Source organism: Lissotriton helveticus, chromosome 3_2, assembly GCF_964261635.1.
Source record: "Lissotriton helveticus chromosome 3_2, aLisHel1.1, whole genome shotgun sequence".
Classification (NCBI taxonomy): Eukaryota; Metazoa; Chordata; class Amphibia; order Caudata; family Salamandridae; genus Lissotriton; species Lissotriton helveticus.
In genome coordinates this window covers 387,231,165-387,255,586 of record NC_136062.1, presented here as the reverse complement: position 1 = coordinate 387,255,586, position 24,422 = coordinate 387,231,165, and the positions used below count along the sequence as shown (strand labels likewise).

The 24,422-nt window shown below is 43.8% G+C and overlaps 1 protein-coding gene across 2 annotated transcripts in view; it reads right to left on the bottom strand.

Annotated features, from left to right (window-relative positions):
- Positions 1 to 24,422, bottom strand: part of ANO1 (anoctamin 1) — a 780,986-nt gene that overhangs the window by 215,335 nt on the left and 541,229 nt on the right. For both annotated transcript variants that reach the window (XM_078684271.1, XM_078684272.1), the window contains exon 9: positions 23,515 to 23,556. In XM_078684271.1, the coding sequence (XP_078540397.1) occupies positions 23,515 to 23,556 (42 nt within the window). The remainder of the gene's footprint in view (positions 1 to 23,514; positions 23,557 to 24,422) is intronic.

The window sequence follows — 24,422 nt, the reverse complement described above, 5'->3', positions numbered from 1 at the left end:
GTTTTTGCTGGTGCCACAGGCTGACAAGCATTTTACTGCCTTTTCTGCTAGTCTTATCCCCGCCATCCCTTTAGTGTGCAGTCTGCAGTTACTGCTACTGTACTGGGGCATTCGTTTAATGTGTTCGAGGATCTTCGCTATAGGATAGTGTTCTACCATCATGTAATTCTTGTCTAGCTGTCAGTAGCACTTAATTTTCTTCTGGGTTCAAAGATGGTTGTATGGTTCTGGATACTTTCTTCTACTATTAAAGTCAGTCAGCGTTTGTGTGTAGTCTATCTATCTATCTATCTATCTATCTATCTATCTATCTATCTATCTATCTATCTATCTATTTATCTATCCATCTATCGCCCTCAATCTATCTATCTATCTATCTATCTATCTATCTATCTATCTATCTATCTATCTATCTATCTATCTATCTATCTGTCTATCTATCTATCGATCTATCTATCTCTCTCTTTATTTTCTTCTTTCTTCCTCTTCTCTCTCCTTACCTGCCGCACTCTCACTTACTGTCTTCTTCACCCTCTTATTTCTATCTTTCTATCTCAATCTTTGGTTTTTCTTATTGTCGCTAAATGTTTCTATATCTCTTTCTCTCACTTTGTCGCCTTTTCTTTCCTTTTTCTTTATTTCTGTCCCTCATCTTTCTCTCAAAAACTCTCTTGTTTCTCTATACCATGGGCCCTCTTGCCTTTTTTTCTCTCCTCCTATTTTATTCTCTTATTCCTTCTCAATCTGTCTCTGTCTGTTTTGTTTTCGAACTCTCCATCTACATTTCTCATTTTCTTGGTGCCAGTCTCGTTTTGCCTTCTATTTACAACCTGCCTTCACCTTTTCCATCATCAGAAATGTGATGATACTTTTGAACATTACTTTTGTCATCTGTACCAAAGGATATAGTCCAGGACTCCTGCATGAAGGGGATGCAAAAACGGGGGTACTAACTCAAGATGGCGGCCACTAAAACATTGTTGCACATAATACCAGGAAAGAAAGAGCTGGCAAAATGCATGTCTGAAAACTAACTTCTAAATTCACAAGTTCTGAGAAGAACAGTAGCAAAAAAATGAAATTCACAACTTCATTTGAGTGATTCTGAGCAGGCGTATACCCAGCATGCCTTTACCAAGCAGTCAGCTGCCCACAGGTGATGTTACCACACATTACTTTACCGCGCATGTCGTTGCTACGACTTGCTTTAGTCTTTAGGGGGCGCTGGACTTTGAAATAGTATAAATTACTATTCCAACTCCAGTTTACGCGCCAGTAGTGAAGGTGTTGGGTTACGTGCCCCTTACAGCAAGTCATGTAACAACTTATGTTCTAAAGTAACGTCGCTAGCAGGGTACCGACCTTGTTGTAAAGGCTGGTCATTGTAAAGACCGAGAGGTAAATTATGTTTCCCGCATAAATGAATTTCAGAAATTCACCTATAACAAATACAAATCTTATGAGGGCTACTATTACTGTGACAATCTACTCGCTTGACAAACACTATGGTATCACAATTAAGTACCAACTCATCATCACAGTGAAAAAAATACTGATCGTGTGCCTGAGATTTGCAATCTCATTTCAGCCCCAGAGCATGTAATCGTTATATCTGAATGGAAGTAGTGCACACTCTACAGACTATCCGTCAAGCTGGGCCAGATGAGGGCAGCATCCTACTGAATCAGACATTGCAACTACCCTTAATTTGGATTCCAGAATACAATCAATCAAATATAAATCACCTTGGGCTAGATCTACAGAGTTTTTTTAAATAAAAAAGTGGCCTGATCCTCAGAATTGGGACATCTGGGTGGGACTGCAAAAAAGATTTTTCGGTGCGCAAGAGGCAAATGCGATTTTGTAACAAGTTAGCAAATGGCAATTTGCGACTCAATTCCAATTTTTATTCGGCAGGTGTTTTTTTAGGGCATCCTTTCCAAATACAAAATCACAGTGGTATGCATTAATGTATTACGATCTTTATGGAAACCGGGCAGCATTAAAAAAAAATGTAAAAAAGATGGGTTTATTGAAAAGCAATCGCAGACATGGGGACCTGCTGACCTCAGCAGGTCACCATACCTGTGATGGCTGTTATTCCTAGTGAATCGCAAATTGCGACCAACCTCATTAATATTCATGAGTTAGGCAGCCTGATTCATCAAGCTGATTTGCGCTCGCAAAGGGCCAGATTCTGAGAATCTGGCCCTTTGCGAGTGCGATTTTTGCATTTGGGATTCATCATCCCAAATGCAAAAATCACTATTACCGAAATCGCATATTTGCGAGGAATTGGATTTAAGGAATCTTTAATAGAGATTCCTTAAATGCAATTCATCAACCAATTAGACATAGCGAAATCGCAATATTTGGTCTCAATTTACCACCAAGTCTGACTTGGTGGTAAATTGCGAAAATAGTGTAACAAGCTCTTTAGTGCATTTTTTCTTTTGCATGTTACACACACACATGTCCTTTGGACATGTGTGTGCGCAACACCTGTTCAAATGTGCATTTAAGGGGTGCTACAGGGTGTCCTTTGGACACCCCTGGCACCCTTGAAATCGCTATCTTATTTGCGAGTAGCAAATTGCTACTCGCAAATAAGGGATACTCCCCATTCATTCCTATGGGCCTTTTGGCCCATAGGAATGAATGGGGAGTTATTCCTTATTTGCGAGTAGCAAATTGTTACTTGCAAATAAGGAATGCGTAGGAATCGCTATTTATTTAGCAATTCCTACATGAATACCGTTTTGCGAGTCCTCAATAGCGATTCGCTATGAATCGCTATTAGGGGCTCGCAAAACGGCCCGTTGATGAATCAGGCTGAGGGTGATTTGCAGTGGACTACGAATCGCTATTTAAAAAATAATACTATTATACACGAATTGTGATTTCCAAATTGGAATTAATAGGAACTGCAATATGGAAATCACAAATCACAATAATGTTGATACTTCTGGTACCAAATGAATAATATTTTTGCCATCTAATCATCTTATTGTTGTTTAGTAATATATATTTTTGTTAAAAACAAATACGCAACTGCTATAGTTCTACATCTATGTAACACAGAAATGCGCACTCAAACTTTGACATTCAATAAGAGGGAAGATGCCTTATACCCCTCTCTGCTATCACTATTTAAAAGCTGTAATTAGTGTGTTGTCCTGTGTAATTGTATGTGGTGATTTGGGTGGAATAAATCTTGAAACTTCAACTCGATCTAACAAAGCACAGTCCTTTACCTGACCACATGAAAACCCAACAACAACACACAGCATAAATACAGTATAGACAAAACATAAACATAACAGAAACAAAAGGATGTATGACATTACAACACATGCTTTTACATCGCATGCCTTTACAACGCTGTTTTTAAAACGCATGCCTTTACAACGCATAGTGTTTTGGGGCGCTTGATAGTGAATAGTTTAATTTACTATTCCAACTCCAGTCCCCGTGGATAGTAGGTAAGGTGTTGGATAGTAAATTAAACCTATTCCCTATCCTAGAGCGCCCCCCAGCCCAATGCGTTGTAATGGTTTGCGTTGTAAAAGTTGCGTCGTAAAGGCACTGCGTGGTAAAAGTTGCGTTGTAAAGGATGTTTTCCAAAACACAACCAAATAAGAGCAAAACTAAAACATAGGAACTGAGTTATAGTAAGAGTGTTCGAGAAAGACGTCCTCGCTCCCAAAACAAGTTCTGTGCATCTTACAGTTACACGGAGAAGGATGTCAAATATGACGCAATGCCTGATTTCCATTAGTAAAGCTCTATTAATAGCAAGAAAAGGGGCAGCCATCTTATCTTTGACTACACCAGAGCGGATGTATCCTCATTTATAGAGTGTGGGAAACATCCCAACATGTGACCTCCAGACATCACTACATACTTGTATCTCTCCCAAACTCTCTGCGTGCTGGCAGAAGCAGATGCTGTAGCCTTTTCTACGACCTGTGCATTGCTACCTTCTGTGGTGCTGACTTAAGCACGCGTGGCCATGTCACCATGACTTAGTACAGTGATATTACAAATTCTTACAAATGTCTGAAACTGGGCTATTGGCGTTGCTATTATAACGGAAGGAAACTCTAAACCCTATGATGCAAGATAGTGACAAATTAAATATTTGTTTGGGTTGTATATCACGTCCCCCGCAACATTTATTTTGCTCTAGTAGTACTGTCATTTCAGCATTGTCCTACCTGGCCTCGCTCTAACCCTCTGCTTATGGTGGCTGCTCTATGTTGGCTACCACAAAAACGGGGGTACTAACTCAAGATGGCGGCCACTAAAACATTGTTGCACATAATACCAGGAAAGAAAGAGCTGGCAAAATGTATGTCTGAAAACTAACTTCTAAATTTACCAGTTCTGAGAAGAACAGAAGCAAACAAATGAAATTCACAACTTCATTTGAGTGATTCTGAGCAGTAAGCTATGTTAATTGAGTATTTATTTATGTAAAGCCCGCTTGAGGCTACTTCAGCATAGTAACAGGGAAACAGCATATTGATTCCAATGAAACTAACAAGAGAACTAAGCCACTCCACTTTCACCCATGGAACATCAGGAAAGAAGCTGCATTGCAGCAGGAAATGTGAAGATTGTGAAATGGAATGTGGAGGATAGTAGAGCTTAATTTGTGCCGGTGGTTTCCGGTGCTCAGCACCGGCAATTAATTGTCAGCACCAGCTCTAGTGACAGTCCACATGACACCATGGTGGCAATGTTTGTTTAATTTTGAGATGAGCACACCAACAGTGTTTAATTAGGCAAATCGTATTGACAATGAAAAATACCAGCCTCTCTTGCCATTATTATAGCTGTGTGTAGCTGCAAATAGTCTGAATTGTCACATTTATAGGAGTGCGATGGTTAGATGTTATGTTGGTCCTGTCAGTGGCAGCGCAGGCAGTGACAATACTTGGTGCATGCGACCACATTGTATATGAGGGGGGACAGTGAGGTTGATATGCTTTAGTAAAGACCAGGATGCATGTAACCATGCAAAGAAACTAAGAAAGGAGAATGGTAAAAGATACCAGAACATAACAACATATTACACTTTGTAGAGCTATTATTTAAAAATATTTGAAAAATGTTTTTAAAATACCTTCCTGCTTTCTGAGTTGAGCAAGCCCGGCAGTTTAGACTTGACTCCTGCTAGTCGAACAGGAAAAATGGTGATTTGTTTATAGCTCATCCGGGAATGCAGTGGAATTGTGGGTAAAAGACAATCGACAGAAAAGTGGCCCAGAGTGATTGCTGCCCAATACATTCATATGTCAGTGTGTGTGATGCCCTAACAGTGATGGCTATGCTTCGACGTAAATGTAGGGTAAATGTTTAGCTCACTGATGAGGCTCAGAAAAAGCCAAACCCAGTCTGTACTTGCTAGTGTTCTGTCTGAAGGCACTTTGTTGTGGACCGTTGCTACTGGGTAAGGCATAGGGCTAGCATAGCGCACACCGCCATTATGGCGGTCGCACCAGTCCCCGGGGGCAGGAGGGGGGAGGGAGGTAGTCGCGCTAGTTGATGACGCGACACTCCTAACCCCAGGGTAACCTATTAGGGAGAGGTGTCCGAGCATGAACCGGAAGCACTTTTGTGCTTCCGCTTCACACTAAACCTGCGTCCATGCAGTCCGGTCTAGACCAGCCTACCCTGGTCTCTCCTTTAAAAGGGGGTTGTGAGAAGCAGAACAGTTTCTAGTTCTTTTGCTCCCCACAGGATAGGATTCTGGGGCTGCAATGGCCCAAAACCTTTTTCTTCTTTTCTCCCCTTACAGGTTTCATCAGCACGGCATGAAGGAGGAGCAGTGGAGCCGCTCACCGACGCGAGGAGAGACTCACTGAGAGGAGAGCCAAGCGCCAGCAGTGGTGTGTGCACGTCGGAACAAAGTTGTTGTATGGGCACTGAGCTGCAGCGGAGGTTGGGGGAACTGCGGGTGTCTGTCACTGTTTATTGAGCTGCAGGTTAGGAGGACGGCGGTGTTTGAAAGCCGGTAAGCATGACACGGGGCCGGCAGCATAGCCGTTAGTGGGTTTGAGGCGCGCGTCTGCTGTAGCCGAAGACGCGTATCAACATGACTGGGGTTGCGGCGGGATTAGCTTTGTATCGGCTCAGGGAGCGGGCGCGTTAAGACCTCAGCGGGAGTACCCTGGTTTGATACAGGTTTAAGGGGCACGCGCTGCGAACAGCATTCTTGTTTTCCCTTTGAATACAGTGTGTTAGACCTATCTGCCCTTTGGGTAGTCCCTCCTAATTAATTATTTATTTTGTCCCCTTTTTGCCCCTCAAACCTTTTTATCTTTTTATGTCCACTGGATTTTTGAGGTAATGACCTAGGGGTTAGATGCTCTTTTGCCCTCATAGTCCTTTTTCCTGAGGCCTAGGCGCCTTTCTGACTAGATTTACAAGATACACAAAATGGTGGCTATTAACTGCCACAACTGCCACCTCAGAGACCAGACCCATAGGGTAGAATAGGAACATTCCAGAACCTTCTGGTCCCTTCTGGACCCTTGGTGGTCAGCCTATAAAAGGCCAGGGACAGGGTAGCCATTTTGTGATGACCAGAGAGCTTGAGAAGTGAGGCAGTGGCGTGAGGAGGTGGGCGCACAAGCAGGGGTTAGTTCATCTGTGAGATAGACAGCCTCTTCCTGAGGACGACCCCCCCCCTAGCCCTTGACCGAGCCCTGACGTCGGTTCATGATTCCTGAGGGAAGCGGCTTTGAGATTCCTGCTGACCCCCTCTGGTTCCCCCCTTTCCCCTGCCTACGAGGACACCGCCTGCTGACTGTGGCAAGCCCCGCTAGACCGTCTTACCGGCTTCTAGAGTAGCGGGTCGGGAGTGAGTTGGGTGTCCTGTTCTGGCCGGAGAATCTCTGGTGGGGAGAGTGGCGTCTGCGGAGGTTCCGCCGATCAGTGCGCTGGCCCCGAAGCTGAGTGCCCGACTGCCGGTGGAGAGCAGAGTAGCGCCGATCAGTGCGCAGGCCCAGAGGTGGAGTGCCCGACTGCCGGTGGAGAGGAGAGTAGCGCCGATCAGTGCGCAGGCCCAGAGGCGGAGTGCCCGACTGCCGGTGGAGAGGAGAGTAGCGCCGATCAGTGCGCAGGCCCAGAGGCGGAGTGCCCGACTGCCAGAGAAGAGGAAGGGAGGCGGCGCCTTGCTGAGACACTGTTCCCCCGCGCTTGATCAGTGACGCGATCATAGGAGGAACTGAGGAAACGACTCGAGCAGCCCATATCGCCGCTGGCCCAGGCAGGCTTCCCCTCGGTGCCGGTTTGTAGAGCACTTGTCCCGGCCCACGAGGGAGGCGCTGCCGGGAGAGAAAGTCTAGTGGCAAGGCCTGGTTGAGAGCAACTGCACAGTATTCTGCTGGCCCAAGTAAGGTGGAAGCTGGGGGCTGATGTATGACTGAGAATTGATAGTCAAGGTACCAGAAGGGAGATCTTTCCTTCCCTCAAGTCCTTTGAATTACCTGGAAGCCCAGCTCTGGCAGGATTGGGGAAGACTGAGATTAGTAGACGTCAGAATTAGGGTTCAGAGGAACAGGTGACACAAAGGAGAGCAACTGCACAGAAGAGATTAATTGTACCCTCTGAAGACTGACAAAGATGGGGTTTGTGGCTTAATCCTTTGCTTTCTTTCAGGGGTGAAAGGGGAAGAAGACTCTGGCCTTGCCTTTATCAAACATCTGAGACTGATATCTATATAAGTTGAATGTAGTACTTAATCTGTCAATTGAAAATCCCTATAGTTACTCACCTGATCGTGGGGAAAGTGTCACCCTCTGGGTACCAAGGTGCCAATCCAGATTTATGTTGCCTGGGGGTTGCCAGGGAGTAAGAAATAGTGTATTAAGAATTAATTGTTGAATGATTGATAAATGTAAAGCTGGAAATGCAGATGTAACTTAGAACATAAGGAGTAGGAAAGTTTACAGAAACAAGAAGCGTAAATGCACTGAACTCACTGTAAATGTGGTATTAATTTAGCATCTGAGCACAATACAAGAAACTAGCAACAAGAGAGAATATAAAGATTTTCTACTTTTATAAAAACTAAGATGTAGTGTCATTTTTGGATGGATGGGCACTGAGTTACTGAATGGGTGTGACGCAAACTTAACACATGTTCCTTTGAACTAAGCCTTTCCATTTAGTGCCAAGCTACCCTATGTGACTTGGAGACCCCAGGTCCAACACAGTGCCATCCAGTCGGTGGCAAAAAACACAGTGAAGGTCCATTGGAAGTGATCATCAACCTACCCGGCACATCAAGGACACTTGTGTACAGTGGAGGAGCTTGTCTGGAATAATGTGGTGGGCGCCTCTGGCCGGCCAGCATTTCACTGTTTCTCGGAGCCACAGAGGGTTTGAGTAGGCGACTCAACTGAGCCTACTGGGTTAGCCAGTAGGTCGTGGCTCTGGTTGCGTGAGTGTACAGGCTGGCTGGGGCTGGGGCTGGGGCTGGGGCTGCTGCTTCTTCCAGGTAAGAGTTGCCACAATGGTTTTGGGCTGTGTGCTGGGCGTGATTAGAGGGTACGTGCAGGCAGATCCAGTCAGGAAATTTAATCCGCAGTGCCCACTAAGATGCGGCGGAATGAGAAGTGGTCATGCACTGATGTTATGCTGGAGGCTTTAATGCAGCAAGTCCAGGTCATGGGGCAGGCGCTCAATCGGTGAGAGGAGAAGGTGGATGATCCCGAGGTAGTAGAGGGGAGGCCCAGGCGGGCTATTATTCCACCTAGACCCTAATCCCCACCTTTGCCTAAACGGAACAGGCTCAAGCCCACTGGGAGAGGGGCGGGGGGGCCTGGTGCTGGCCCCAAGGGAGTCAATTCCAGTACCACATGCACCCGCGCCAAGCCCTCAGGGGCTAATAGAGGGCCAGGCACATGTCCCAGTGGTCCATCTTGGGGGAGGTCCAGTGGGGCTCACATATAAGAGAGCGTCCAATCTGGCGGCAGTACTCCAGTGGCTAGGGAAGGTGGGGAACTGGTCTCACACTGTGGGGGCGTCCAGCAGCGGGGCCGATGCAGTTGAAAGGGCCAGACAAATAATGGCTGAATTGGGTAAAAAGAAGCCAGATGGGGTGCCGATGGGGGGTGCAAAGCCCATGGTCACGGTACTGGCCACTGGTGGCGAAGGTGTGTTGGTGACAGTTAGCACACCAAAGGACACAGTAGCACATAGGATGGCTGATGCAGCAGCACCAGCAGGTACGAGTAAGACATTGCCTCCTCTCAGCTTGGGGGAGATGTTTTCCGCTAGGGAACACTTGGGCCGGCATTTATCTCAGGAGACCTAAGAAAAGATCTGGAAGGGGGTATATGTGAGCATTTTTTCCCTTTTGATAGATGAGACAGAAAGGGATAAGGCAAGGAAGAACAAAGAATTGACACATCACAAAGTGTGGTCAAATATAATTTTGAAATACAGGGTGGAAGAGAACCTGGCCAATTGGATACAGGGTTTCACTATATACATGGTAGCCATAGTGGAGCGTTTCCCAGAGATTGGGTCTGAAATGGCATGTTATCAGAATAGGATCACCGTCGCGCATGCAACAAAGGGGGCGATGGGTGGAAGGAATATGATAAAGAATTTAGTAGGGCAAAGGCACAGGACCCATCATTAGGATGGAACCAGACTGATATGTTGATTCATTTGAAGCATTTAGTCCAAGGGCCATCAGACAACATGCGGGGGTAGACACAAGACAGCGCTTTAGGGCAGGCCCCACCAGTAAAGCGGGGGGCATCGCTGGAAAAACAGGGAGCACGGGAAAAGAGGGTGTCTGTTTTGATTACAACACAAGAACCTACAGTAGAGCACCAGGTACATGCCGGTTCAAGCATTCCTGTGGTTTCTGTGGTAACGCGTCCCACCCTGAGTCCAAGTGTTTCAAGAATTCCAGAGAGAAAGGGGTCAAGAAGCAAGAGTGAGGAGGCACACCTAGGAAAGGCTAGATCCCCTGTTAACGTCGGCGCCATGATCCCCTGGTTAAATATGTACAACTGCCCTAAAGCTGCGCAGATGATCAGGGAGGGGTTTATGAAGATTTCAGGATCCCGGAGCAGTACTAAAATGGGGTGACACACTGTAGGAACCAGCTCTCGGTTAGGTCCAATGAAGGCATAGCAGCAGCAAATTTTCAGAAGGAAGTAAAACTGGGTAGCGTGGCGGGCCCTTTTGAAAACATTCCAATGTATGCCTTTGTATGCTCACCACTGGGGATTTCCAAAGAAAACGCAAGGCAAATTCCAGCTGATCCACAATCTTTCAGCTCCCAGGTGTAATTCTATGAATGATGCAATTTCAAATGTGTTGTGTAGTGTAACACACGCATCTTTTGACCAGGCAGTAGACATGCCCAGGTCCTTAGGGCAGGGGGCCTTATTGGCAAAATCTGACATTGAGTCCGCTTTCAGACTGCTGCCAGTGCACACTTTAGATATCCACCTGCTGGGTTTCAAATTCCAAGGGAAGTCTTATGTGGACAAATGCATGCCAATGGGGTGCCTATTTTGAGAAATTTAGCTTCTTCCTAGAGTGGGCTTTCAGGAGCGACACGAGCCACCAGTGGGTGCTGCATTACCTCTATGATGTTCTTTTCTTGGGGGCACAAAGCTCAGGGGAATGCAGGTCAGCATTATCAAAGTTCTGTGCCCTCATGCAAGAGTTCGGAGTGCCATTGGCACCCGGTAAGATGGTGGGTCGAGCACAAAGATTGAATTCTTAGAGATTGAGCTGGATTCTGTTCAAGGGGTGTCTAGATTACCAGAGGAGAGAGTGAATAACTTCAGGGTAGCTTTACAGCACTGCCTAGATAAGGAGAAGGTTATGTTGCACCAGTTACAGCTAGTAGTTGGACAGTAGAATTTTGCATAATGCATAATCCCAATGGCTCACCCATTTTCCCCAGCCATTGCGCAGGCCATGTCGTGTCTCAGAGAGAAGCAGCACCACACCAGACTATCTGGAGAGGTCATGCAGGACATGCTCATTTGGAAGGCATTGCAGCAGGATTTCAATGGTAGGGTGGTGAGGCCCAGCTTGCCTAGGTCCAGTCCGGATTTGGGCCTGATGACTGACGCAGCAGGTAGCGAAGGTTTCGGTGCCATTCTGGGGTCCAAGTGGGTGGCACAGCATTGGCCGGGTTGGTGGAGAGACTCTGTGCTCACTGGTAACATAGGTTTCCTGGAGCTATTTCCCATCCTGGTGGTGCTGTCCGTATGGTCTGAACAGCCGAGAGACCAATCTGTAGTATTCTGGTCAGACAACATGGCGGTGTTGGACTGTATTAACAACCAAACTGCTAAGTGCAGTATGATGCTGCGTTTGTTGAAGGAGATTATTTTACAGTGTATGACACTGAACGTACCTTTTAGAGCTAAGCACGTGCCAGTATATTGAATCATGCATTGTCTCGTTTTATAATACAGCCTTTCAGGTCACACATCCCAGATGCAGCGGTACACCCGACACTTTTCCCAGACATCTCTGGAAGCTTGGTGCCCCCAATTATCATACCTTGTGGCAGCTAGCCTCGTGCCCAGAACCAGGAGTTCTTGCGAAGTGGCATTTGGCTCTTTCTGTCATTTCTTGAAGGAAACGAGAGAAAAAAAAAGTGGCTCGACCCAGGGTCAGTGGTGGCGTATCTGGCCTTTATGAAGGAGCAGGGGTGCACTGCAGTGGGGGCCAGCTGACACATTACGGCAATAACATTTTTTGCTAAGGTAAAAGGGGCGGGGGACCCCACAAGGAATGTTGTAGTGCGCCAGGCTCTGAAAGGCTGGCAACGCTTGAAGAGGAACCAGCCCGATGCCAGGAGACTGATAGGGCTGGAAACGTTTACTGGTCTAATGGTAGCTCCTCCGCTGGTTTGCGAATCTGCTAGCGAAGTGGCGTTGTTTCAAGCAGCATTTTGCCTCGCATTTTATGGCGCCTTTAGGATAGAACAAGTGCCAAGGAATAAAAGGGATTGGCAGGGTAGCCTACAGGTGTGACATGTAAGCTTAGGCACGGACTCTGTGCTGATCTCCATACACAAGTTCAAGACAATCAGGGAGCCAGGGGGGAGAGCATAGTGCTACACAGGGCAGGAGATCATGCATGCTGCCCCTTAGCCAGACTAGAGGCCTTTATGACACAACGGGCACGAGTCATGGGGGGACCTCTGTTGATACAAAGGGATGGGACTCTCCTCACTATATTTCATTTCAAGAAAGTCATGGGTCTGGCCATGCTAGATGCTGGGCTGGATTCTGCTAACTTTCTGACCCACTCCTTCAGGAAAAGGGCAGCCACGGAGGCAGTGGCCAGGGGGCTGAGGGACGAACAAGTCAAGAGGAACAGTAGGTGGTCCTCTAACTGTTATGAGAGATATGTGCGGCTGCACATGCTTTAGCTTGTTTGTTGGTTGTGTTCATGCTAACTATGATATCCTTCACCCTGTGACTCAGAGAGGAGATTACATTAGTTCACTATTACAGAGTGCTATGTGCAGCTAGGTATGTTTTTAGCATGCCGGCGTGGCAATGCATTTACCCATGTTCTATTCTCCACATTTACTTGCAGTTTCTTCATCCTGTGACTCAGGGGAGAAGCCTGTATTGATCCCCAATCACGATAAGAAGAGGCCACCGTGTCTAACAGTGGGCCTGGGGCCACCCCCGCATGCACATGCGCATCAGGGCAGCAGTATGTAGTAGTCTGCAGCCCCCGTGATGGAGGGTAAGGCTCAGGGCAAAGGGGGGTCCAGGGGAAAGTCTCAGTCCGATAAGCTGTACCCCCTGTGCAACCTTTACTCCGGTGGAGTATTTTGTAGTGTACTGGGATCTGGGGAGCTGCCAGTCATTGACCTTGTAGTAGGCTCTAGAGGGGACACGCAGAAAGTAAATATATGCATTGTTAGATTTAGGGTAGGAGTGTCTTGCGTATTAGAATTTCTTCAGGTTAGCCACGTGACAGCATTTGTCTATCAATGTAACTGTACTTTCTGCGTAATTTTTGTACATAATGTTAATAACTAATGTTTTTTAATTTTATTAAATACGGCTAGGGGGGTCACACACCCACAATCCAAACTTGGTGTGGTCTTAATGATTTAGCTAGGGGGAAGGAGGTGGCATCCATCCCCATAGATTTGGTGGGTGCAGTAGAGAATGGGACTTAGGTAAGTACCAGGCCATATGGAGAAGGATTAGTTCTGATTTACGTACAACCAGTACCCATTTAGAGTGGTATAATGGGCAAAAAAGCAATGGACTGGAATGCAGCCCAAGCAATAGGTACTGGCTGAGACTTTTGCACACATTCCTTCTCTAACTTCCTTCTCTAGCTTTTAGGCTTCAGTCATTCAGATTCCCACCAGGCTTACCGATGCGGATTGTGCAATCTGTAGATACATCTCAAAGGTATATAGGATGAGGAGTCAAAAACAAGCATTATTTGCTTTGATTTCCAAAGGTAATCCTTTTTAATATCACTGGTAGCCGTAAAATTCTGAAAGTAAAGCAGGGATGCAGAAATTTCTGAATTCCACAATACTACTTTCTTCCAAGAGGCTCTCTGTCACTCTATCTTACCTCCCATTTAGCTCCAGAGCAAGGACTTTTGTCTCTCTAGGCCTAGGGCCTTTCTTTCCACTAGCACTGATGCCAATCATTGGCCGGGTGCTGCTATCTAGTGTCTTCTAGGGATATTTACTTCAAATGTAATTGATCTTGGTACTAATGGACCGTGTATGTTGAGGTTTCTAAAGGCACATTTTTGTTTAACTCAATTACTCTCCCCTTTGCTATGCTATCGAGCCCATTGAGTTGTTTAGAATCACTTGCACAATCCTATTTTCATATCCGGCTCCGCTCTGTAATTCCTAACATTCTTTCTGTAAATAGGGAAACCAAAAAAAGGAGGTTTCGGAGCACAATTGACCTTGTGCATTCCAGCGCTCTGAAAGGATTACACGGTCATTGTTGCTTGGAATGGATCACCGTAGGGCAAAGTATGTGCTTGTTTTACACACACACAACAGGGTCAAAATATGTTTGTTTTTGAAAGGAGATGAGGTTATTACACAGAGAATGTGTAGCTGGAAGGGACATGGAAGACATCCCACTGACACTGGCTCTGTGAATGCGGCACATTACTGTGGCATGGGACTCCCTGTCACCATGTGTCTGCGGAGACCCACGGCTGACGTCAGAGCAGTGAGAAACAAAACTAGCTTTGCTCCTGCTCTGACATCAGAGCAGTGAGGAACAAAACTAGCTTTGTTCCTGCTCTGACATCAGAGCAGTGAGAAACAAAACTAGCTCTGTTCCTACTCTGACATCAGAGCAGTGAGAAACAAAACTAGCTCTGTTCCTGCTCTGACATCAGAGCAGTGAGAAACAACTCTAGCTTTGTTCCTGCTATGACATCAGAGCAGTGAGAAACAATACTAGCTTTGTTACTGCTCTGACATCAGAGCAGTGAGACTAGCTTTGTTACTGCTCTGACATCAGAGCAGTGAGAAACGAAACTAGCTTTGTTCCTGCTCTGACATCAGAGCAGTGAGAAACAAAACTTGCTTAACAAAACTAGCTTCGTTCCTGCAACTAGCTTTGCTCCTGCTCTGACATCAGAGCAGTGAGGAACAAAACTAGCTTTGTTCCTGCTCTGACATCAGAGCAGTGAGGAACCGTTTTTTTATATAATGACTTTCTACATAACATATACATATACACTAAGTAGATGACGATAATGATTGACTGTGCCACCTATTGGCCCATTTCCCTGCTTGACTAATGATTCTGCTAAGGTCCTCATTACAAGCACCGTGGTGTTTTGTCGGGGGCATTATTTACCAGGCGGTCTATACTTGCCTATTCCGATTTCTGCACCTTTGAACAGGGATAACACATTTTACCCCATTACTACCTGCAAAATTCTGAGTATGGTACTGTTTTTATACACATTTCACCATGTTTTTCCTGCTGAAATTAAAGTTTGAAAGTGTGGTATTCTCAAACCAGTTGTGTACTTATTCATGCCCAAAACAAGATTACCGTGGCCTTTACAATCAGCCTCCATCTTTGCCAATGTTTTCAGAATGTCAATATTCACCTGTATCTGTCTCAAGTGTTTACTGAAGTACTATATTTTGTGGTCTTCTGTCACAAAACACTGGGACCCATCTTGGCTGAAATTTAATGGTAAATGGTCTAAATATCGATTCCAAAATATCGAGTAACCTTAATATCGAGTCCAAAATATAGAATGGACAAAATATCGACTGGACAGAATATAGACATCCAAAATATCGTTTTGAAGGTAAGTACTGTAATATCGAATTTAAAAATATCGAAGTACATAATATAGGTGATTAAAAATATCGACTTTTTAATAATATCGATTTTTTTAAAGTGTTTAATATGTTAGTTTAAGTGTGAAAAGTGTATATTTATTTCTAATTTATTGTAAGTAATTAATTTTGTTATTTAATTTTTGCGTAATTTAATTCTGTAGCGGGTTGTGGGTTTATAGGGGAATAGGGTGGGAAGTAATTTAATTATAATTAATTAAATATGTTAATTAATGGTATTTATTTTGAATATATTGTTAATTAATTTTTAATTGGTAATTAATTATTTGTTAATTGATAATTATTTGTTCTTAATTGATTATTTGATAATTATGTGAATAATATCATTTTATTTTTAGTAGCGGGTTGTGGGTTTATAGGGGAATAGGGTGGGAAGTAATTTAATTATAATTAATTAAACATGTTAATTAATTAATTGGTATTTATTTTGAATACATTGTCAGTTAATTTTTAACTGGTAATTAATTAATTGTTAATTGATAATTAATTTTTATTAATTGATTAATTGATAATTATGTGAATAATATTTTTTTATTTTTAGTAGTGGGTTGTGGGTTTATAGGGGAATAGGGTGGAGAATAATTTAATATAATTAATTAAACATGTTAATTAATTAATTGGTATTTATTTAGAATAAATTGTTTATTAATTTGTAATTGGTAATTAATTAATTCTTAATTGGTAATTCAAATTTATTAATTGATTAATTTATAATTATGTGATTTATATTAATTTCTTTTCACTAGAGTGGGGATATTAAAATGTACCCCTACGCTATCCCTACTGTTGCACTCTCTGGAGTGGGAATAGTAATTTTTACCCCTACGCTATCCAACGCTTTCCCTACTGTTGCACTCACTGGAGTGGGAATAGTTATTTTTACCCCTACGCTATCCAACGCCTTCCTTACTGATGCACTCTCTGGAGTGGGAATAGTAATTTTTACCCCTACGCTATCCAACGTTTTCCCTACTGTTGCACTCACTGGAATGGGAATAGTAATTTTTACCCCTACGCTATCCAACGCTTTCCCTACTGTTGCACTCTCTGGGGTTGGAATAGTAATTTTTGCCCCTACGCTATCCAACACTTTCCCTACTGTTGCACTTCCAGGAGTGGGAATAGTAATTTTTACCCCTACGCTATCCTACGGTAATAATATTGTGTATTTTTTATTAATATTATGTTTATATATATATATATATATATATATATATATATATATATATATATATATATATATATATATATATATGTTGTAACAGATATTATTGTTTTTTTTATAAGTTAAATTATTTATTTAATAATTTTAAGGTAATTTAAGTATTTTTAAGTATATTTTGGCTATTTATTTATAACAATTTTTTTATTTTACATTATTTGTAACAAATTTGATATTTTTACAATGTATATAAACGATATTTTGGACTCGATATTTTGGTGCTTACCTGTTTGTAGATAGGAATTCGATATTTTGTCCGTCGATATTTTGGCGTCGATATTTTGGGTAGTCTATATTGTGTCCGTCGATATTTAGTCAGTGATCCAAATTTAATTAACCTATTTTTGTATTTTGAATTTTGGGGAGCAGCACAGACCAACTATTCCAAACCACAACCGTTGTGACTCAGATAAGTTGGCCCGGTGAACAGTCACAATATAACCTTTTGCAGTGAATGCGGGTCTGCAGCTGAAGAAACACTGATAAGCAATAATTTGAAAAGGTTTGGAAAACACTGCAAAATACTAATGACATCCAATAAAAATAACCATTGAAAACTGGACATCCAAATCATGATGTTATCAACTATCCTGGACTCCAGGTCTGGTGGGGAGGGCGTACACCTTCCTCCAGTGGTAGTTGGACGGAAACCGTAACCATCTAAAGTGGTGTGAACCTGGGCAGGGTGTAAGAGATGCACACTAAACACTGCAGTAAACAAATTAAATATGTTTTTGTCAATAGCAAGTATTTCTACTCTGCTAGTCTCCTCCCTTCTTCCACCTCTCCCCATCTCTCCTTCTCTCTCTCCATCTCTGTCTGTCTCCACTTGTGTCTGCACTCACCCATCTTCTGGTAACCAACCAGCCAGTCCCTTCACTCCCTGCTCTCTATCCATAAGTATCCCTCTCTCACTAGGTCAGCCACGGCCCATGGAGGGAGTTTCGGTGGGGCGGAGTGGCGGGGCGGGAGAGGGGCAGGGTGGGGGGTGCTAAAAACCGGAGTATGGATAATTGAAGGTAAGTAAACAATTTAATAAACAAAACGAATTTCGTAGTGCACCCTGCATCACATTTTGCCATGCAGGTCGCGCTACGAAATTCGTTTTATTAATTAAATTGTTTACTTACCTTCAATTATCCATACTCCGGTTTTTAGCACCCCCCACCCTGCCCCTCCCCCGCCCCGCTTCTCCGCCCCACCGAAACTCCCTCCACGGGCCTTGGCTGCACTAGGTAGGTCCCGAGATGCCCCATCCTGAGTGAACGCCTTTCCTACCCCCAAGCTTTACGCCCGCTGCGCAGCTCCATCCTCTTCTACAGTAGGTGGCCATCTACTCGCCTCCAGGGTCAGACAATTGACTAGGAGTCTACTCTCAGTAACACCGGGCATACCGGGCCCCACAGTGGCTGTATGGGTAGGAGTCAGTGTCCACATGCACTAAATCTTCTGTTACCCCTGAGAGTAGTGTTAGAAAGTCTGTTCCCGATCATTAACCCTTGCAATGCCCGGGGAGAAGTAGAACATAAAATGTTTGTTAAGCCTTGTGTTCCCCTGGAAATAGTGAAAAAAGAGTGTTCTTCATGGTCACTAACCCTTCCGATGCCCCGGGGAGTAGTGAGTAAAAGTAGGTTTGCTCATGGTCTTTGGTTTATTTCTACTGAAACTGTATCATTTTTTCTACCAGTTGTTGTTAGGCTTGGGCCTCTCTTGCTTTCTTTCAGGTGTCTGGCCAGGTCCATATTCCATCCTTTCGCCCACTGAAGTTGTGATCCCCAGCAAAAGGTACAGGCATCTTTAAACACACGTTCCACATCTGGGCTAGGGGGCAGGCACAAACACCCCCGTATGCACTCATCAACATCACCACTATTTCATTCTTATCCCTGGCTCAGGTCACCCTTACCCATGCTACGTCAGTCACCCGTATATCATACTGATCTCTGCCTCATGTCAACTCTGCCTTTGCTGTGTCGGTCACCCCTATTGCATTCTTCTCTCTGGCTCATGTCAACCCAACCCTTACTATTTTGGTCACCCCTAAATCTTTCTTATCCCTGGCTCATGTCACCCTAACCCAGATAGGTTAGACACCCCTATATATTTCTTATCCCTAGCTCATGTCACCCTAACCCAGATAGGTCAGACACCCCTATGTCTTTCATATCCTTGGCTCATGTCACCCTAACCCTGATAGGTCAGATACCCCTATTTCTTTCTAATACCTGGCTCATGTCACCCCTACCCTTGCTAGGTCAGTCATCCCTATATCTTTCTTATCCCTAGCTCATGTCACCCTAACCCAGATAGGTCAGACACCCCTATATCTTTCTTATCACTGGCTCATAACACCCCTACCCGTGCCAGGTCAGTCACTCCTATGTTTTTTTCTTACCCCGAGTCATGTCAATACTGCCTTTGTCACGTCAGTCACCTCTATTTTTTCCTTTTCTTTGGCTCAAGTACCCCACCCTTGCCGGGTCTGTCACCTCCAGTTAGGCCAGTGCAGGGCTAGTACTAATGAACCCACAGTTTTTCCAGATGGCCCCCCACAACCCCATGGTTACTGGTGCAGTGCTTTTCAGCCCCTTTATCTCACTCTTGCAGGTTCCTACTTTCTGCCTTTGTGGTGGTTTTTCCATTCTGCTCCCTCCGTTATTCTGAATTTGTCATTTCTCCACTCCTGCTATTAAAAAATATCTGATGCAGAAAAATGAGTGCTGGTGGCCCCCACCAGCAACCACCGGCTCAAATTAAGCACTGGCTTTGTTTCTTTTTTGTAGGTGGGTGGATGAAGGGTGTTGGCAGCCCCGCACTCATTTTACTTTTCACCAAACATAATACAGACTTGCCAACTAAAACAAAAATGGCACTGTATGAGGAGGAGGCAGGCCTCATGCTGAGAAGTACCTAAGAGACACTTTTGTCCCTGCCCTACTCCCAAATTCCTTATGTCAATGTCCAAGGGAGCTTTCACTCCACTTAATGGACATAAGCAATACAAAGACTCTGAGAACATGCTGAAAATCCACTTTTTGTAGTGGTTTTCAGCTTGTTTTCCCTGCCACCATGGATACTCCTTAATGGTTCTCTGTGTGAAGGGAGCCGATATCATGTGTCACACAGTGGCACCGTGCGAGTTGGCAGGTCTGAAAGTAGGTTCTAGGCGCTTTCGGTAAAAGAGTGGGTTGGAATCAACAGTTAGAGGTGCGTAGTCCTGCTCTCTGTACACACTTGTATTACCACTGGGCACCGAGGAGGATTCAAGGTTTACTGCCATGATAAAAACATGACTTCAAGACTAAGGGCATCATTTAGATCTCAGCGGACAGGTTACTCCGTTAATGGTGACGGATATCCTATCTGCAGAGAAATATATCACATAGGATATAATGGGATTTATATTTCGGTGGATGGGATCTCAGTCATCAATCCGACCCCAAAGCCTCTTTTCTTAAGAATGTATACGCAGTGAAAAAGCTTATGTTGGGTAAGTAATCTTCCTCCTCCACCGTGGTACAGCTGTTCCAAGCAAAGGACTGCAAACATGTCACTGCCAGGGGAGCGGGCACCGGTGCCAGCATGGAATATAACCATATCATTTTAGCATTTAGGACTTAGTGTGTTTGCTGCCAATTTAATCATGATTACTTTGGCAAAAACATTTGCCCAACTTTCATTAAGCAGTCGTAAAAACATACGATTTTCAAAAACGTCATCAATCGAGAGACCGTGCCAAAAAAAGAGGACTGTAACTGGTTTTTCCAGAATTCTTTGTCTTTCTTAAGCCGCTAAAGGCTATTTGATTTTCAGAAAACACTTTAACACGCTCTTCTCTACAACAGTTAGAATCTGTGCACCTCACTGCTAGTGGGATACTACATGCTCAAAAGGTACAATTACCGACACCTTGGTGTGTCTTAGTTGTGAGAAATAGAAGGAAGGTTGGTCCAGTGGCCAGAAATGATGGTTTGCTGCAGCCAAGTTCAGAGTGAAGGAACAAGAAGGCATTACTCCTGAGGAACAGGGCATTCTGTGTAGTTGAACTGCAATACCCACAAACAGGACAGGAGCAATGAGCTTAGCATACAGCATGAGACTGCGCATTGTTATTCCTCATTCTGCTGCTATGAGAGCGCCCAGCTTTGGGTTGCACACGCGCGTGAGAGTGGTACTGACCTGATGAAGTATAACCAGCATTAAAGTACCACGAAAGACACCTACCACCTGATGAAAAGGCCAATCACAGAGAAACATGTGTCCACGGATGCACACAAGTACCGGCTCTGGCTACACCAACTGATGAACGCTTTTCACTTTTTTTGCAGAGATGTCAGCAGTGTGCTCCCATCCCACCTACACTGTATATATTTGTTTAGCACAACTTGAAAATTGTTGGTTTGCTGCATCTTTTAGTGTGAATTATCAGTCCACAATCTCAGCCTTAATTTCATTTTTTTTCCTACTCAATAGGGTTGGGGAATTTTCCTGCTCTCAAAAAGGCACAAAATAAATTAAATTCCAAAGCAATCCTGATAATGGTATAACCCTAGAACAAGTATGACTCGTTCTAATTGAGAACTATTTTCGTCAAGCTAAGTTTAATATAGAATTCACAGATAAGCATTTTAGAAACATAAGTATGGGTGAATAATTGTGTTAAATGGTTATTAGCTTTGTACACCATGTACTAATATACCAAACTATTTCACGTTAAGAGTTGTATTTCTCCATTCACGGAACCGCCTGTCCCCAACACTTGTTCTTCACAAAGACCAGAGTCCACCTGGAAAGGAAATTGAGTTTACAGAGAGAGTTATTACTGTCAGTGGAGTTCCCTGTTCTCTGGCCAACGGTTGCTTCAGTCATAAATACAGGAGATGGGGAGCCAATTCCATGGCGGAATATGTGAGGAAAGTTTATGCTATCGCTTCCCTTCTAGGATGGCTGGATCCTGAAGAAGACGCAAGCAGGAGGAACTGCGCCTGCTGTTATGACAGCTTGGACTGCTCTTCATCAGGTGTGCGGAAACACGTCCACTACTCTACATAAATCGTATAAGTATAAAAGCGCGCTGGCTTATGCAGACCATTCACAGGACATTAAGACATTGATGGAGAGTTTGTGGAGTGGTAAGAAAGGGTCATGATACAAGGGTTTGAAAAAAATCTACCCACACTTTTACACCAGAACAAAAGCCTGTATGTCCAACCTATGCACAGTATTGTATTTCGGCATACTGTGTGACCCACTGTCCCAGTAGCAGTGAAAACAGAATGCAAAACATCTTTTGCAATGGCTTCAAAATGATCGAAACCTTTATCTTCCTACAAGCATATTGACCTGTGCCTAAAACCAGTAGTACACTTTTGCCACCAGATATTGTAGTCGGAAAGATATATCAACTCCTAAAATAGAAGGGGAATTAATTGGTGGTTGCATGGTATTTGCCTGTATTTACATTTACATTGTTTTTCATACCGCTGATACTTATGTAACATTGATTTTTTTTTACAGTACATATTTTGGACTCTCGTTTTACAAAATATATTTTTGCATTCCATATGTTAACCTAGGACCCACTGTTCAACCGTAGTGAAAATTAAACTTTCCTTTTTTTGGTATTAGGCAACAACCAGTGGTCTCCCATACTGACCATGAAAGCAGGATCGAAGGCAGAATTTTGTAGGATACCAAATGACTTTGTAATTGACTACCATTTATATTAATTGTAAGCATATTTATACTGTGTGGATATCTGGAAAAATTAAATAACAAAGGTGAGAGTGAGAAGAAAGAGACGGCTCGCTCACCCTCCCAACCTAACATTTACAAAAAAGCAAATGGTTACAGCAGAGCTAGGTTTTTGGGGGGAGTAATTATTTTTCCTCCAGTTGGAAGAAAAGCAAGTGAATAAATGCCTTCTGAGTTGGACAAGGTAAAATCAATGTGAAGTGAGGAATTAGTTACCTCTTACATCCCCAAAAAAGGTCGACAAGTTTCAGCTATAATGTCAAAGCCTCCCAAGGGGGATGGTATGGCTTTTTTCAGGACCATATACACATGCGAGCTAAAGTTTGCAAATAAACACCAGCGCGTAACTTATGTATTTTTTTTAGGGTTATTCTATTTAATATTTTATCAGGAGGAAGTTTTTTACTGTCTGGATACTTTGAGCAGAGTGTGCCTGTAGTCACACATATGACAAGGGTGGTCGCGTGGGGTCTAACCTGCATTGAGGCCTAAGAGATCCACATGAATAACTTGGCTGAAAATTAAAGGTTGAGACCCAATTATGTGCACTGCAGAGGATATGCTACTTTTGAAAGATGGCTGCCTGACAAATTTAAGGATAACCAGCTGTGCAGCACCTCTGCTGATGGATGTGTAGTATGGGGAGCAGCCACCAACCATATTTATTTCAGTGGCATTACATTTTTTGTTTTCCAAAAAGTGTGCTTCTTAAAAACAAAAACCAATGGCCTTGATGTGCAGGGACTTTGATTTCCATGGCGGTACTAGACCGGTGAAATCTGGAGTCTGTCGGCCTTTATGAAATACCCTTCCTGCACTACGAATGTAGGCATTAGCTGGAAACCTATGTCTATCCTCTTTCTAACCCAGGGGCTCCTGTTAAAGGCTCCTCTGATTTTATCATTAGGTACCTTAAAGTGAAAAAACACACTCAACCTAGCCTATACCATGGGAACAGGAGTGTAGCCTATACAATCTGCTTGACTCACAAGTAATCTATTTACCAGCTTGTCAAACATATCACATTTTTGCAGAAGTCATTGGTGCAGAATTCCACTGCACATTTTTAATGTTTATATTAGCTGACCTTCATGACAATATGTTTTGTTGTAGTCACATTTATGTATCAAAGGAACCATAAACTTACTTTTCGGTCATTCATTTCACTGCCTTCGCCTTCATAGTCTCCCTGAAAAAAAGAGTGGGAGAGGTCATAAACAGCTGCGCATAAACGAGCAACTTAAAATGCCATAGCAAGGTATAACCATCGACCTAGAGTCATCTGTAAAAAGAAACATTCCTCATTACCAGCTGGGTCTCTCAGTGAAAAGGTTTTCACAAACCCATCTTCAATCTGGACAGCACCAGGACAGGGGGCACAACATCAACGTTGGAATCACGTCCAACACGAGGGTCAGAGTGTGTCATTAGTACCGGCACTTACCTATTCACACACAACAAGGAATCTGCCATCCTGGTCTGGAGTCTGTCCTAAGGTAAAATGTGACCAGGACTCAAATCCACAGCCCAAGTCTAGGTAACCTGTTTAATGGAGAAGGCTCTTGTTCTCTGTACCTGTCTGTTGCAGAGAGACACTGTGCTACCATAGGCTTGCATAGAGGCGAGGCACTGCTACTCTCTATGGGAGAATTTTCAAAGATTGAGCATCAGCATTTGTTTGTTCTTTAATCAGGCTGTGTATCGATGGGCCTAGCTGGCTTAGTGCAGAGCTAAGAAAAGCGCGTCTAGATACTGCCCTAGAAGATATGTCAGGGCAAGATTTAGGTATTGTCAGACCTCTCGGCACACCTCGCACAGTAACTCATTGATCTTGGAGAGCAGCCATCTTTCTTAGCTACAACCTACATTGACATGATGTGTAGATAGTTTTGAGCACCACCTTTCCATAGCAAGTTATAACCATCGACCTGGAGTCATCTGTAAAAGGAAACATTCCCCATTACCAGCTGGGTCTCTCAGTGAAAAGGTTTTCACAAACCCATCTTCAATCTGGACAGCACCAGGACAGGGGGCACAACATCAACTTTGGAATAA